Raw genomic sequence first — 18,100 nt, forward strand, 5'->3', positions numbered from 1 at the left:
TCAGTGATCTGTCACAGCTGTTCATCCATCAGTGATCTGTCACAAGTCAATAAACAGCTGTTCATCCATCAGTGATCTGTCACAGCTGTTCATCCATCAGTGATCTGTCACAGCTGTTCATCCATCAGTGATCTGTCACATGTCAATAAACAGCTGTTCATCCATCAGTGATCTGTCACAGCTGTTCATCCATCAGTGATCTGTCACAAGTCAATAAACAGCTGTTCATCCATCAGTGATCTGTCACAGCTGTTCATCCATCAGTGATCTGTCACAGCTGTTCATCCATCAGTGATCTGTCACAAGTCAATAAACAGCTGTTCATCCATCAGTGATCTGTCACAGCTCTGTCACAGCTGTTTATCCATCAGTGATCTGTAACATGTCAATAAACAGCTGTTCATCCATCAGTGATCTGTCACAGCTGTTCATCCATCAGTGATCTGTCACAGCTGTTCATCCATCAGTGATCTGTCACTGTCACAGCTGTTCATCCATTCTGTCACATCCATCAGTGATCTGTCACATGTCAATAAACAGCTGTTCATCCATCAGTGATCTGTCACAGCTGTTCATCCATCAGTGATCTGTCACAGCTGTTCATCCATCAGTGATCTGTCACATGTCAATAAACAGCTGTTCATCCATCAGTGATCTGTCACAGCTGTTCGTCCATCAGTGATCTGTCACATATCAATAAACAGCTGTTCATCCATCAGTGATCTGTCACAACTGTTAATCCATCAGTGATCTGTCACAGCTGTTCATCCATCGGTGATCTGTCACAGCTGTTTATCCATCAGTGATCTGTCACATGTCAATAAACAGCTGTTCATCCATCAGTGATCTGTCACAGCTGTTCATCCATCAGTGATCTGTCACAAGTCAATAAACAGCTGTTCATCCATCAGTGATCTGTCACAACTGTTAATCCATCAGTGATCTGTCACAGCTGTTCATCCATCAGTGATCTGTCACAGCTGTTCATCCATCATCTGTTCATCCATCAGTGATCTGTCACAGCTGTTTATCCATCAGTGATCTGTCACATGTCAATAAACAGCTGTTCATCCATCAGTGATCTGTCACAGCTGTTCATCCATCAGTGATCTGTCACATGTCAATAAACAGCTGTTCATCCATCAGTGATCTGTCACAGCTGTTCATCCATCAGTGATCTGTCACAGCTGTTCATCCATCAGTGATCTGTCACATGTCAATAAACAGCTGTTCATCCATCAGTGATCTGTCACAGCTGTTCATCCATCAGTGATCTGTCACAGCTGTTCATCCATCAGTGATCTGTCACAAGTCAATAAACAGCTGTTCATCCATCAGTGATCTGTCACAACTGTTAATCCATCAGTGATCTGTCACAGCTGTTCACCCATCAGTGATCTGTCACAGCTGTTCATCCATCAGTGATCTGTCACATGTCAATAAACAGCTGTTCATCCATCAGTGATCTGTCACAGCTGTTCGTCCATCAGTGATCTGTCACAAGTCAATAAACAGCTGTTCATCCATCAGTGATCTGTCACAACTGTTAATCCATCAGTGATCTGTCACAGCTGTTCATCCATCAGTGATCTGTCACAGCTGTTCATCCATCAGTGATCTGTCACAGCTGTTCATCCATCAGTGATCTGTCACAGCTGTTCATCCATCAGTGATCTGTCACAGCTGTTTATCCATCAGTGATCTGTCACATGTCAATAAACAGCTGTTCATCCATCAGTGATCTGTCACAGCTGTTCATCCATCAGTGATCTGTCACATATCAATAAACAGCTGTTCATCCATCAGTGATCTGTCACAGCTGTTCATCCATCAGTGATCTGTCACATGTCAATAAACAGCTGTTCATCCATCAGTGATCTGTCACAGCTGTTCATCCATCAGTGATCTGTCACATATCAATAAACAGCTGTTCATCCATCAGTGATCTGTCACAAGTCAATAAACAGCTGTTCATCCATCAGTGATCTGTCACATGTCAATAAACAGCTGTTCATCCATCAGTGATCTGTCACAGCTGTTCATCCATCAGTGATCCTCCATCAGTGATCTGTCACATGTCAATAAACAGCTGTTCATCCATCAGTGATCTGTCACAGCTGTTCATCCATCAGTGATCTGTCACAGCTGTTCATCCATCAGTGATCTGTCACATGTCAATAAACAGCTGTTCATCCATCAGTGATCTGTCACATGTCAATAAACAGCTGTTCATCCATCAGTGATCTGTCACAGCTGTTCATCCATCAGTGATCTGTCACATATCAATAAACAGCTGAAGGATCTACAGTGGAATATTCATATCAATCTTTTTTATCATTCTCAAATGCATGAAGACTTTTCTTGTTAACAAATTGGATATGTTCCATTTTAATCGAAACACAAAGATGATGAACAGGTACTGTCTGTTCAATTGAACACTGTTATTGCTTTTTTGCCCACAATCTGAAGGTGGATATTTCCCTACATCTGTCTGTGTGTAAACTCTTTTTGTTACTGCTATTTCTTAAGAAGTACAGGATAGATTTTGGGTCTGATCAGAAACAAAATGGGTGACAGATGTCCATCTTGGATTTTTACAATGAATTTGTTGTCCCTATTTCTTGTGAAGTACAGGATGGACTCTCAAATTTGAAGTTGGGACTGATATGCAAAATAAAATGTCTTCCAGGTGACAATCTTTGATTTGGCAGTAAAAGAATATTACCACCATTTCTTCAAACGGATGTTCAAATGTCTTATCATTAAAAGCAAAAACAGACAAGAGAAAAGAAGGTGAAAAGATCCAACTTTAAAAAACAAATAAAGATCAAACAATGGTGGGCATCCCTTTAGGATCTCTTGTTGTGGAAAACTACCATAAAATTATTCTTTAATTCAATTTTCCTTTTGGCTATGCCATACTATACCATATAGCAAAAATACCTGTCTATGAAAGTTCATCTGTATCGGAGAAATGCCCATCTATAAGGACCAGCTGTTTTATATATTTGAAGAAATATATGTCTATAAACATCATCAATATAAAACAAATACCTGGTCAGGTCACCTGTTTATAACAGACAACTGTCTGTAAAGGCCACTTGTCTATAACAGGCAACTGTCTGTAAAGACCACCTGTATATCACAGACAGCTGTCTGTAAAGGCCACCTGTCTATAATAGACAACTGTCTGTAAAGGCCACCTGTCTATAATAGACAACTTGTCTGTAAAGACCACCTGTTTATCACAGACAGCTGTCTGTAAAGGCCACCTGTCTATAATAGACAACTGTCTGTAAAGGCCATCTGTCTATAATAGACAACTATCTGTAAAGGCCACCTGTCTATAATAGACAACTTGTCTGTAAAGACCACCTGTTTATCACAGACAGCTGTCTGTAAAGGCCACCTGTCTATAATAGACAACTGTCTGTAAAGGTCACTTGTCTATAATAGACAACTGTCTGTAAAGGCCACATCGATATGAAAAATACCTTTCAATAGAGACCACCTGTATATACTTGTAAAACAGACATCAGTATATAATAATGAGTTATAGTTATTGAACCTCAACCCACCACCTTCCCATTAGGACCACTTGATAGGAGACAGAGGACCATGTGGAAGATCAGCTGTTTGGCTAAACATGTGTCATCCTCAATAAAGAATGTTTATTATTAGATGGTAAATACGCTGTGATGATTGACATACAATGATAACACACTAGATGTCATTCAACAGTTTATTCTATTAAACTTGCACTGCACTTTTTCATTCACATTTTTGTCAAATCTCATTTGTTACTGTTGTAGCCCTGACAATGCCTGTACGACATCATCAACATCCATCTCGCTTGAAAAATTGAAATTATTTATTTACAACAATAAATAAGAGACAACACCAGGCTGGGAAACTTGTCAGACATGTGATTAGATCTTCTATACATCATATCTCTCTTGTACACAAACATACAACATTCAAATCCTTATATACAAAATATTTAGTTGAAAACAATACGAAAATGTTACAACACTTGATCAATATCGTCACTCAGGAACTTACGAACACAAGTTTTTTAACTGAACATACAGGTCAAGAAATTGACAAAAAAAATTATTGTGATTAGGCAGCGAGTTAACAAGCAGCTTAGCATGGTGAAATGTCCCATATCTAAACTATCATATAATCCCCTTCACAGTCGCTGAACGACAGGAATGTTTAAAGAGAAGTTAGAGAGTTTGCCTGATTTTTAAAAAATTTTCCTCAGAAATATGAATTATATTAAATCAACACTCCTGTAGGATTTTTTATCTAAGAATCCTGTACACGTATCAGTAACAACAGGTATGGCAATGCTTATATAAAAATTTCATATAAAACACATTACTTACACAGACCAGTCATTGTAAGATGTTGTTTTACACTATTGTTACATCATAGCATTGTATGCAAGCAATAAGAACATTTTTTTTTTCAAATTTTATTTCAAAATGCATCCCCATGATAAGTTGTTGTAGGGAAACAGAAATCATGTAATTTCTTCCTCTTCCATCAACAGTTCTACTAATTTCTCCCCTTCTTTAAAATGAAAAAAAAAATGAAGCATCTTGGAATAAATATATTATGTTGTGCTGACTTGTGTGACTCGACCTGAATTTAAATCTTTGTCCTTGAAGTGTAAACTAATGAGCATAAATCTAAATTGCGAATGAACACACAACACTCTCCGATAAAACACACATCTTCTGTCATACACCACACAGACACAGACTTCCCAATCATCTCCTTCCTCTATAATGTTGTTCTTCCAAACAAAATATGGATTTGTTAAAGTAGTTAAACAATACAGAAACTGATTCATAGGAAAATATCAAGAAAATCTGGAAACTATTAGCACGTTTCACCGCGGTGGCCCTGGCTGTGATTTATAGATTTTGATCATTTGTCTCCAATTTTAGTATAGAAAAATGAAAACTTTCAGCCTTTCTTACCTCATCTTCCATATGCAATATATAAGTGAATTTGTTGTAAGTAAAACCTGAGAAATACATTAAATCTTCAAAAGTGATATACTGTCTAAACTGACTTTAGTTTCTTCCTTATAACATCATGACCTTTCTGTATAAATCCTGCCAGGCTTCAGAAAAGTATTACACAAGATAAGGAAAAATTTGATACAAGGAAATTTCCTTCACATATGTAATGCTTTCCTATGGGCAATTCTAAGGAAATTTCCTTAAGTTAAGGAAGATTTATAAATCTGGGGCCGGGACAGCAAGAGTGATATAAACAAGGTCATTAACTCTGGCTTACTGTAGAATAAATAGTTTCTTTATATACATCTGTGTAGATCAGAAATTATTTCTACGTACAATGTATGTATAGATCCACCCGAGGACGCTTCCACAACGTTCCACATGAGGGATGTAGTATCATCCTCATTAAATGAATGTATATAGAAATGAACCTGTTTTTGTAGCCAGAAGTCTGTATTTAACAAATCAGCTATCCCCTGTTGTTTAAGGAGAGACTGTATCTCAGTACAGACCTTTACAACAGGTGGAGATCCCAGGTGCAAGCTCTACATAACGTGTGATGGGCCTCCTGTATGTTGTTCAGTAAGTCAGCCACTATCTACTACAAGGGGACCCCATATAAAAATGACCCTGGCTGCTAAGGGGGAGATAACCCAAGCAAACAAACTCTACTCTATATACAGAATAGGTGGATTGCCAACATTTTAATGTATCATTTCAGACATGAATAAGGAAGGACCATAAATACAGGCTTTAAACCGCTAAGTTGAACCTTGTCAGAAAGCAAAGCATTCAGGTCCTTATTTCATAGACAAACAACCCAGGTCTAACTGGTCAAACAAATACACATGTTGTCAAAGCCAGAGATTTGATTTTTACAGGATTTGTTCCCCAGGGTACAACGCAGAATAGTGTTAAATTGTAAAAGAAGTATACCACCAAAGAAACTTAATGTTACAGAAAAATTGCTTTAAATTCATGAAAAAATCTTTTAACGGTCCAATAGGACTAATATGGAGAAAAAAAATACAAAATTTTGACCACATGACAACCAAAAAATACAAATTTTCAAGATTTACAAAACAAGCTTCAAGTGACATCCACAATTGTCTGAAGTCTGAAATCAATATCCACTGTTTGCACCAAACTGCAGCCTCTGTACATGATCACATTAAATGAAACAGGCTATAAGATGACATTAATGAAACAGGTTATAAATAACAATCAATAGGTATCTATGTATCTCCGATGTTATAAATCACTGCCGTCGTGTTTATTATTTCTTGTCGTAGATTCTGTATTGTCTTTTTCTGTAGTTGTTGTAGACGTATCATCACCGTCTCCTGATAAAAAACAAACAAAATCCACTTAGTTACTGTTAAGGAATTATAGACAACAAACAGTTACTGTTAAGGAATTATAGACAACAAACAGTTACTGTTAAGGAATTATAGACACAACAAACAGTTACTGTTAAGGAATTATAGACAACAAACAGTTACTGTTAAGGAATTATAGACACAACAAACAGTTACTGTTAAGGAATTATAGACAACAAACAGTTACTGTTAAGGAATTATAGACAACAAACAGTTACTGTTAAGGAATTATAGACAACAAACAGTTACTGTTAAGGAATTATAGACAACAAACAGTTACTGTTAAGGAATTATAGACAACAAACAGTTACTGTTAAGGAATTATAGACACAAAAAACAGTTACTGTTAAGGAATTATAGACACAACAAACAGTTACTGTTAAGGAATTATAGACACAACAAACAGTTACTGTTAAGGAATTATAGACACAACAAACAGTTACTGTTAAGGAATTATAGACAACAAACAGTTACTGTTAAGGAATTATAGACAACAAACAGTTACTGTTAAGGAATTATAGACAACAAACAGTTACTGTTAAGGAATTATAGACAACAAACAGTTACTGTTAAGGAATTATAGACACAAAAAACAGTTACTGTTAAGGAATTATAGACACAACAAACAGTTACTGTTAAGGAATTATAGACACAACAAACAGTTACTGTTAAGGAATTATAGACACAACAAACAGTTACTGTTAAGGAATTATAGACAACAAACAGTTACTGTTAAGGAATTATAGACACAACAAACAGTTACTGTTAAGGAATTATAGACACAACAAACAGTTACTGTTAAGGAATTATAGACACAACAAACAGTTACTGTTAAGGAATTATAGACACAACAAACAGTTACTGTTAAGGAATTATAGACAACAAACAGTTACTGTTAAGGAATTATAGACAACAAACAGTTACTGTTAAGGAATTATAGACAACAAACAGTTACTGTTAAGGAATTATAGACAACAAACAGTTACTGTTAAGGAATTATAGACACAAAAAACAGTTACTGTTAAGGAATTATAGACACAACAAACAGTTACTGTTAAGGAATTATAGACACAACAAACAGTTACTGTTAAGGAATTATAGACACAACAAACAGTTACTGTTAAGGAATTATAGACAACAAACAGTTACTGTTAAGGAATTATAGACACAACAAACAGTTACTGTTAAGGAATTATAGACACAACAAACAGTTACTGTTAAGGAATTACAGACACAACAAACAGTTACTGTTAAGGAATTATAGACACAACAAACAGTTACTGTTAAGGAATTATAGACAACAAACAGTTACTGTTAAGGAATTATAGACAACAAACAGTTACTGTTAAGGAATTATAGACAACAAACAGTTACTGTTAAGGAATTACAGACACAACAAACAGTTACTGTTAAGGAATTATAGACACAACAAACAGTTACTGTTAAGGAATTATAGACAACAAACAGTTACTGTTAAGGAATTATAGACACAACAAACAGTTACTGTTAAGGAATTATAGACAACAAACAGTTACTGTTAAGGAATTACAGACACAACAAACAGTTACTGTTAAGGAATTATAGACAACAAACAGTTACTGTTAAGGAATTATAGACAACAAACAGTTACTGTTAAGGAATTATAGACAACAAACAGTTAATGTTAAGTAATTATAGACAACAAACAGTTACTGTTAAGGAATTATAGACAACAAACAGTTACTGTTAAGGAATTATAGACAACAAACAGTTACTGTTAAGGAATTATAGACACAACAAACAGTTACTGTTAAGGAATTATAGACACAACAAACAGTTACTGTTAAGGAATTATAGACACAACAAACGATTATTTACTGTCAGGAAACTGAAGACATACCAACAGACAACAAATGTGTTGTATTGTGATATCTTGACCTAGAATACACACTGGTGATAAATGTTAAATAAGACTACCATTATCAGGAACCTGATACAGTTCATAATTAGATATTGTGTGTACTTTGTCTTGTATCATCACCAGCATCATCACTGACCTAGTTGTAAAATTTCTTCTTCCTCCTCCTTTTTGGTAGTGTCACTCTCTGTTTGTGGAGGTGGAAGCTCACTTTCTTCACCTGGAGTTGTGGTCTCCTCCGTGGGTGGTGTGGGAAACTCACTTTCTTCTCCCGGAGTCGTTGTGGTCTCCTCCGTGGGTGGTGTGGGAAACTCACTTTCTTCTCCCGGAGTCGTTGTGGTCCCCTCTGATGTCGTACCTGAGAAGAGAATCAATCAGTGATAACAGTGGATATCAAATAACAGAGTTTACTGTTAAAGTTTGTTATTTTCACTGACTTCCGTTTTTCACTATTTTGAAGGATGAAACAAAAATCAAGGCATATATACATGCAATATCAAACTAATATTGAGATATTTTCATGGTTGCTGTAAGAAATATTTCATTTTGCTTCAAATTTTCAGTAAACTTTTGGTAACCATGAAAACAATTATTTACAGTACCCATGTATAAAAATGTGTGTTTCTGTCCTTGTGTCCTGGGAGTCATCATCAGAACATTTACGGTACCCATGTATAAAAATGTGTGTGTTTCTGTCCTTGTGTCCTGGGAGTCATCATCAGAACATTTACGGTACCCATGTATAAAAATGTGTGTGTTTCTTTACCTGTGTCCTCTGAGTCCCCATCAGTCGGTAAATCAGTTTTACTGTCAGCTGACTGAGTTTCATTAGTGGCTGTATCGTTAGCAGAAGACGTGGTATTTTTCTTGGGTTTCGACTTCGGCTTTGGTCGGAAGTTTTTGGCTTTGTTGATTAGATATTTCACTTCTCTGTCTAAAGCTTGGATCTTCATTCCGATGTCTTGAACCACTAATTTGGGTTTTTCTGTAGGCAGCATTTTTTCCTGTTCCTTCACAGTAGCATTCTTCCAATCCTACAACAGATTTTATTTAACATTAAACCATCCTGTAAAGTAAAATTTTGTTGGGCCAATACTTCACGCTGGCATTACAGATATTATCTTAAGATTTTCACAGGAAAAATGTTAATATGATATATAATTCCACATTATCTATATTGACTGTGAAAACTGCGTAAATTAAACCCCCACAAATATGACCATCTATACTATTACATATTCTGGTTTAACTTAAAAACTCAAGCCACTGTATTTGTGTAACAGAAGTCATTATTTATTTCAATGCCTCCGCTAGGAATCGAACCCGGGACCTCTGGTTACTAGTCTGATGCTCAACCATTCAAGCTAAAGAGAAGTTCTCGTTCTCTCTAGGCGTGTGGTATATTGTCGCTAGTATTTTACCAGGGTTACAGAGCTACAAAGAAGTCCTCTCTAGGCATGTGGTATATTGCGGCTAGTATTTTACCATGGTTACAGAGCTACAGAGAAGTTCTCTCTAGCCGAGTGGTATATTGTGGCTAGTATTTTACCAGGGTTACAGAGCTACAGAGAAGTTCTCTCTAGCCGAGTGGTATATTGTGGCTAGTATTTTACCATGGTTACAGAGCTACAGAGAAGTTCTCTCTAGCCGAGTGGTATATTGCTGCTAGTATTTACCAGGGTTACAGAGCTGCAGAGAAGTTCTCTCCAGCCGAGTGGTATATTGTGGCTAGTATTTACCAGGGTTACAGAGCTACAGAGAAGTTCTCTCTAGCCGAGTGGTATATTGCGGCTAGTATTTACCAGGGTTACAGAGCTACAGAGAAGTTCTCTCTAGGCAAGTGGTATATTGTGGCTAGTATCTTACCAGGGTTACATTCTCTCTAGGCGTGTGGTATATTGTGGCTAGTATCTTACCAGGGTTACATTCTCTCTAGCCGTGTGGTATATTGTGGCTAGTATTTTACCATGGTTACAGAGCTACAGAGAAGTTCTCTCTAGGCGTGTGGTATATTTCGGCTAGTATTTTCTTGGGGTTACATTTGCCTTATTTATAAAAGAGTGACCGGCACAAAAGTTAAAAACTTTAGAAAAATTTCCCTGAATACAGTAGGTCATTGTTCAACAGCTTGTGTTTTTATCTAATGTCTGAATCAGATTGTTGATTTGTACTATAATAGGTTATGGACTTTAGGATACACATGTTACTTTAGCTACAGAAGTCAATATTTCTGGCTATTAATATTTTCTGTTTCTAAAACGCATCAATTTTGAAGTGATTAACTTTTGTTAACAAACTTAACAGCTGCTTATATTTTCTCTTGATTCATGGTGGTTTGTGATCACAATTGAAACATGTAACAGTAAATACCATTGTGTCGTTGATGAGTTTCCCGAGAGTCGTGACTTCTACTTCAGTGAAGATGGGTTCCTCCACCTGAGAAAGGTTCTGCACCGTCTTCAGGAAGAACACAGAGTGGTTTAACATGGATTCAAGTGCTTGTAACGCCTCAGGTCGTTCCTTCATCTCTGTCACCCGCATTTCTAGATCTCTCGTCATCTTCTTCAGCTCCCTTAGCTTTTCTGTGTAAATCTGAAATGTCACACAATTTTATTTCTATTGGCAATCTAATTTTGTTATCCCGCAACATGCTCACAGGTCCAACATACAAACCCAGAGTCAGGGGTGGGCTTATTACAGGGTAACAAGCCCACAGGTCCAACATACAAACCTAGAGTCAGGGGTGGGCTTATTACAGGGTAACAAGCCCAAAGGTCCAACATACAAACCTAGAGTCAGGGGTGGGCTTATTACAGGGCAACAAGCCCACAGGTCCAACATACAAACCTAGAGTCAGGGGTGGGCTTATTACAGGGTAACAAGCCCACAGGTCCAACATACAAACCCAGAGTCAGGGGTGGGCTTATTACAGGGTAACAAGCCCAAAGGTCCAACATACAAACCTAGAGTCAGGGGTGGGCTTATTACAGGGCAACAAGCCCACATGTCCAACATACAAACCCAGAGTCAGGGGTGGGCTTATTACAGGGTAACAAGCCCACATGTCCAACATACAAACCCAGAGTCAGGGGTGGGCTTATTACAGGGTAACAAGCCCACATGTCCAACATACAAACCCAGAGTCAGGGGTGGGCTTATTACAGGGTAACAAGCCCAAAGGTCCAACATACAAACCTAGAGTCAGGGGTGGGCTTATTACAGGGCAACAAGCCCACATGTCCAACATACAAACCCAGAGTCAGGGATGGGCTTATTACAGGCCAATAAGCCCACATGTCCAACATACAAACCCAGAGTCAGGGGTGGGCTTATTACAGGGTAACAAGCCCACATGTCCAACATACAAACCCAGAGTCAGGGGTGGGCTTATTACAGGCCAATAAGCCCAGTGGCCCAACATACAAATCCAGAGTCAGGGGTGGGCTTATTCCCAGACAATATGTCCAGAGACTTTTAAATGAACAACAAAAGCAATGGAGAGGTTAATATTTGGGACAGGTTCTCTGCTGAATAATCATGGAAAGATTCATTTAGTATTATAATACCAAGGCCTCAGTATGAATGAAATTTTTACCCACATAACACACTCTCACACTGAAGCTATTTCAATATTTCTTTTTCCTAAATTTACTAACAAGATGAATGCGACACTTGACTAAGCAATTGTGTCCATATAAAAAACTAAAACCTCAATTATTTTACTCTAGATAAATACAACAGTCTTTTCCATTCAACACATATCATATAGCTGGATTGTTTTATATCTTAAACCTTAAAGAAAAAGAAAACAAAAAATTTGATTTAAAAAACAAAAGTTCCATTGATGGCTGAAAAAGAGACACTTACTTCTTTCTTGGCGTCATCGTCCTGTTCGTACATCCAATCTGACGATTCTGACAGAGTTTTACTATACTCCTCTCTCTCTGTCTCAGTTGAGCACTTTTCGTATAACGGTTGTGAGAGTCGGTCACCCATATCAAAGATAAATGCCTCCAGATCATTCTTAGCTTTCTCTAACAGTTTCTTCTCTTTGTCCTTGGCCGTTAGATCTGCTAATCTGATGAAAAACAGCAATAACAATTCTTTAATTCAAATATGAATATGAAGTTAATTATTTTACAACAATTTCGAAAAAAGCTTTAAGCTTATTAATCCCACTTGTTGGTCCAGAAGGAAGCACACAAGGATTCTTCAATTTAATGACACGACAATGAACAGGGTTACCAACAAAATGTTGAGCAATAAACGTGTAGTTCTGGGCCCGTATTCATGACACCATTCTCATGCGCAGGCATGAATTTTGTGCTCAAGCAAGTTTTTTTTATAATTCACCTAAATCATATAAAATAATACAAATGTCAAATATAAACCTTGAATATAGTCTTGACTTGAATTCCTTTCAAAATTGTTTTTAACTATTCGGCAAAATCAGTCTTATTATTATCAATCTTTAAGTTAAACAAGACATAAGGCTTGAGCACAAAATTCATGCTTGAGCATGAGAACGGTTTCATGAATACAGTCCCTGGTAATTTTTTCTAGTACATTATCAAGACTGCTTGTTTTGAAGTAATTTTTCAGCAACTCCTTAAAGAAAGAATTCAATACCAAAAAGTCATGGTTGTTCCGATCTTCTAAAAAATCTTCATAAATCTTAAATATTTCTTATTTTATTCTAAGAAGGTCCTACTTTTTCTTGCTATCTTTCAGCTGGTCGGTACTGAGCTGCGGGATTTCGTACGTCTTGAACTCCGACGTTAAATCCACTTTGATGGTCGTAGTTTTGTTAGCCTTCTTGTCCTCCTATAGATCAAATTAATATGAAAAATCATTTTTTAACTTATGAGTTGACTTTTCAGATTTGGTTTTTAAAAAATCATGGAAAAATTTATACAGACATGCATCGTGAACTTGTTTCATCATTTCAATTTAAGAAGCTATAGAAGATGGATATCAACATTCGTTAGTTTTATCATTGGTTTACATGTTTCGGTAAGCTGAGCTCTCCGTCATTAGAACGAGGCTAGCTAGCCCAAACATGTAAACCAATAATAAAACCACAGCATCGACACATTGATGCTCCATCTGTCCTCTGTATTTACCTTCCTTGATGGGTTTCAACTGAACACCGTTTGGACGAATGCAGCTAAATGCACTAATGGGAGCTAATTAAGCCAGTCACTTTCCGTTTTTAAAATTCAATGAAAAACATATACTATGATCTGTTATTTATCAAAATTCCAATAATTTTCTTACGATCAAATGAAATCTACCATCAATGCTATAAAACTCACGTCTGATTTCGTGGCATTCTCACTGTCTGTCCCATTTACTTCCTTATCTTTAGCCTTCTCATCTTCTGTAGCTTTCTTGTCGTCCTTTTTCTCTTCCGATTTTTCCTCCTCTTTTTCTTTCACTTCCTCTTCTTTTTTTTCTTCTTTTTCATCTTCACCTTCTGTCTTTCTTTGTTCCTTTTCATTCCCGTTCTCCTTTTTGCTTTCTTCTTCTTCCTCAGCAGGGACCTAACAAGAAAGGTATCAAATTGTTAGCATAAGTCTATCATTAGACATGAGGCACACTACAACATACAGAAAAATATTTTTTACAAGTAACAGTATCTAACTTCAACACTTGAAACAGTGCAACTAAAAAAAAAAAAAAAAAAATTTATATACCACGATACAAGCTCTTAATTCAAAAGGTGAGCTTCATAACCTTTGACCCTTTGTTGTTTACCAATGACATCTAGAACTTTATCAAATGTAGAACTTGACAAACTGGTTTGACCTTTAACCTTGACCATCAAAGATACATAGTAGAATATGGAGAGTGATACTATGGTGTGAATATAAACACAACCTTTTGTTCTACGACATATCTTATACCCGAGCTTTTTATTTAAACAAGGTCATTCATTTAAATAAACTTGGTAGCCTTTCCTCCCAGCATGCTACAGACCCAATATCGGCACTCATAGACTTTTGCTTATTGAGATGAAGTCCTTTGTATATTTTAACATATTTGACCCCTGTGACCTTGAAAGTGGGCCAAGGTCATTCATTTGAACAAACTTTGTAGGGCTCCATGCCAGCATGCTATGGGCCAAGTATTAGCCCCCTAGGCCTTCTAGTATTTGAGAAGAAGTTATTTAAAGATTTTGACATATTTGACCCCTGTGACCTTGAAAGTTGTTCAAGGTCATTCATTTAAACAAACTTGATAGCCCTTCATCCCAGCATGCCACAGGCACAATATCAGCAATCTGAGCCTTTTGGTTATTGAGAAGAAGTTGTTTAAAGATTTTAACATAGACCCCTGTGACCTTTAAAGTGGGTCAAGGTCATTCATTTGAACAAACTTGGTAGTCCTTCATCCCAGCATGCTACAGGCCTTATTTTAGTTGCCTGGGCCTTTTGATTACTGAGAAGAAGTCCTTTGAAGATTTAAAGACATTTGACCCCTGTGACCTTGAATGAAGGTCAAGGTCATTCATTTGAACAAACTTGGTAGGGTTTCATCAAAGCAAGCTACAGGCTAAATATTAGTTGCCTGGGCCCTCCAGTTATTAAGAAGTCGTTTGAAGATTTTAAGACATTTGACCCCTGTGACCTTGAATGAAGGTCAAGGTCATTCTTTTTAACAAACTTGGTAGGGCTTCATCAAAGCAAGCTACAGGCCAAATATTAGTTGCCTGGGCCTTCCAATTATTGAGAAGAAGTCGTTTGAATGAAAAGTTTACGGACGGCGCACAGCGCACGACGACGGACGAAGCATGATGACTATAGGTCATCAGACCCTTCGGGTCAGATGACCTAAAAATGTGACCTTTGACCTTTTATTAGTGAGAGATGACCTCTAAATTCTAATCAGATGTGTGTAGAAATTGTTGGTGCAATGAGATATCCTTCCAGTAAGATACTCTCTACAATAAGATATCCGGATATCCTGTACAATAAGATATCAAGGGGTAGGGAATGATGCCATGAGACACAGAAACGTTCCTGGTATTGCGATGGAATATCCAAAACATCCGCTGATAATAATTTCTGTTATTTAACTCATTTCTGAAATTTATATTCTCAAATCTCGTCAAAAGTGGTCTTGTGTTTAAATATCTACCAAAGCCATCCAATGAAGATTTATATGGTACTTAGAAAGTCGCCTCGTGGTATATAAACATACAACACCTAATACTAAGGAAACACGAGAGATTTTGAGTTAGTGGTTACAACATGCAGGATAATACACAGACAGTGATACATGCTAATACAGTGAAATACAAAACACAACATTTCAGTGGTAAAATGATAAAATTGACAAGGTGCAAGAATCTACTGATTCTATCTCAGATACAAAATCACTGGATGATATAACTATTTTCATTGTCAGAGTGAAATTGGAAACGATGAATATTTTAATTCTAAATAAAACATTGTAAATAATCAACTTCATCTCTCCGCCTCAATAATAAATTATTTTATTTAAAACTTTTTCAGAAAGATATTTATAATTTACAACCTTTGCCTCGTCATCCTTAAAAGATGTCTTATCGTCACCAGATTCCGTTCGATCATCTGATTTATCAGTCTGAGTTGTTTCCCTTTCACCGTTAGTGGCCGTTGAATCAGAATTATCTCCCTTGGTAAGAAATTTTATGAGAATGATAATAAAGCATGCTCCAAACACAGAAAAAAAAAAAAAAGAAAAATAAAGAAAAACAAAAAAGGAAAAGGAAATAAGATATAAAAAATAAGTAAAATTAGTGGCCAATCAGATTGAACACGGAAATCTATGAATGTGCAGTTTAAATGTTGACTTTTTCCCTTTTTGCTAAGTGAGAAAAAACAAAAATATGGGTTAAAATTTAGATGTAAAATTGAAAAAATATATGATAAGGGGCATGCATAGAGCAATATCAACAACTGGTGAAAATTTTTTCAGGTAAGAGCAGATAAAAAACTGGGTAAATGTTTTTCCCTATAGTAAATCACTATTATTTGTGATTTACTTTTGTCAGTTTCAAGTGACTCAAGGTAAAATTGCTTGCTCTGTTTTCCTATAATTTACCAGCAGATGTCATTAATGTACAATTCTAAAGCCTTGGATGGAAGATTAAAACCCATTTTATTAAGCGTTTTCATTAAAACTTATTACAGATAACTGATTTCCATTAACTAGTCAACTATCCCAACAAGATGGCTCCCTTATAAGATTGAAAACAAATCTTTAAATATTTCCAAACTTTCATTTTTGTAATCTGAAAAGAAAGTCTAAGTCACTAATTTTAACAAACTTAATCTAGAAATATTAATGTCACAAATATGGACACATAACACATACTGGACACATAACACATACTGGACACATAACGCATACTGGTCACATAACGCATACTGGACACATAACACATACTGGACACATAACACATACTGGTCACATAACACATACTGGACACATAACACATGATGGACAGACATTTGATGCTAGAAAAACATCAGAAGATAGACAGACGAAATGATGGACAGAAAATGAATGCTGGACAGACATGTAAGACAGACATCAGGTGCTACACAGACATAGATTATGGACAGACTTTGGATGCTTGACACAGGTCAGATGCTAGACAGACATTGGGATGCTGGACAGACATAAGATGCTAGGCAGACTTAGGTTGTTAGTCAGACATTGGATACAAGACAGACATCAGATACAAGACAGACATCAGATGCCATGAGCTAATATTGTAAAATTTCCTTTGGTGTTTATAATTTAATTGACTTTGAGTGTTTTTTTTAACTTAAGTTCACAAATTATTTGCTATTCAAAAATAAATGTTACTGTAAAGCAGGAAATCAAATGGTATTTACTTGAAAACAGAAACGGTAAATTTCAGCTTCATAAAAATATGAAGATGTATACAACTCAGTCTCAACAACATGCTAAGACACCTAAAACAAACGTGAAGACAGCATCAAAGTTAGACAAAATCTATGAAGGATAAAATAAAGTTATCTGGACATGGCTAGAATTTTGACACTTTTTACTTGCTATCATCAGAACAAAGAGTCACTACCACAATGTCTGACCGATGGTGTAGTATGATTTACATTAAACTAGTCCCAGTTCTGTAAAGCTCAGCACTCTATGACTGCCAGTATACTATTGTCATATTCTGATGTATCTAGTTTTCAATGGTATTTGTGTTTTATATTTTTTTTCACAATTAGAAATAAGGACACTTTAGAAAACACCAAAACAACAAATTAAAATGCACAAACAGGACCCAACAACATAAACATGCTTCTGAAAAAAAAAACAAAAGAAAAAATCAAGTAAAAAATGTCCAATTGGCCTGTACCTTCACCTTGTCATTTTTGCAATCATAAAATACATATTCCTTATAAGGGCAATGATATAAAAGAGGCACCCAACACTAGGCATGCCTTCATGCTACACAAAATATAAAGCCTTATGATCAAAGGGAGGCAATCCCAGCAATTTACATTTTATGGTCAAAGATTGTAAGTCCTAAAGGGCAAGCATGGTGACATGTTTGTCTATTTTTAAAACCAAAATCTGTCGTCAAAATACACATTTCTCCAGATCCAGTCACTGGATGAACATGGTTACAGAATTAAGACTTTTTATTAAAGTTGTCACCAGGAAATACATAAATCTGCATACATAGACTATGATCTTGGGTAAAGAAATCATGAAAGTTAAGTTACTGTGTCAGTTTACGGTATGTGAAATCTTTATTAAGCAGA

At 36.3% G+C, this 18,100-nt stretch overlaps 1 protein-coding gene across 1 annotated transcript in view; it reads right to left on the reverse strand.

The window, feature by feature from the left end:
• Positions 1–3,728: 3,728 nt before the first annotated feature.
• The window catches only part of LOC132562773 (hypoxia up-regulated protein 1-like), a 31,237-nt gene continuing 16,865 nt past the window's right edge, over positions 3,729–18,100 (reverse strand). The window contains exons 19-25 of the mRNA XM_060227537.1: positions 13,628–13,855; positions 13,024–13,136; positions 12,180–12,390; positions 10,683–10,904; positions 9,079–9,346; positions 8,452–8,670; positions 3,729–6,379 (exon numbers count right to left, since the gene is read on the reverse strand). Of these exons, the coding sequence (XP_060083520.1) occupies positions 6,288–6,379; positions 8,452–8,670; positions 9,079–9,346; positions 10,683–10,904; positions 12,180–12,390; positions 13,024–13,136; positions 13,628–13,855 (1,353 nt within the window). The 3' untranslated portion in view covers positions 3,729–6,287. The remainder of the gene's footprint in view (positions 6,380–8,451; positions 8,671–9,078; positions 9,347–10,682; positions 10,905–12,179; positions 12,391–13,023; positions 13,137–13,627; positions 13,856–18,100) is intronic.

The sequence above is a fragment of the Ylistrum balloti genome, unplaced genomic scaffold, assembly GCF_031769215.1.
Source record: "Ylistrum balloti isolate Yb309-2 unplaced genomic scaffold, AGI_CSIRO_Ybal_v1 Utg371510, whole genome shotgun sequence".
In the NCBI taxonomy this organism is placed as follows: Eukaryota; Metazoa; Mollusca; class Bivalvia; order Pectinida; family Pectinidae; genus Ylistrum; species Ylistrum balloti.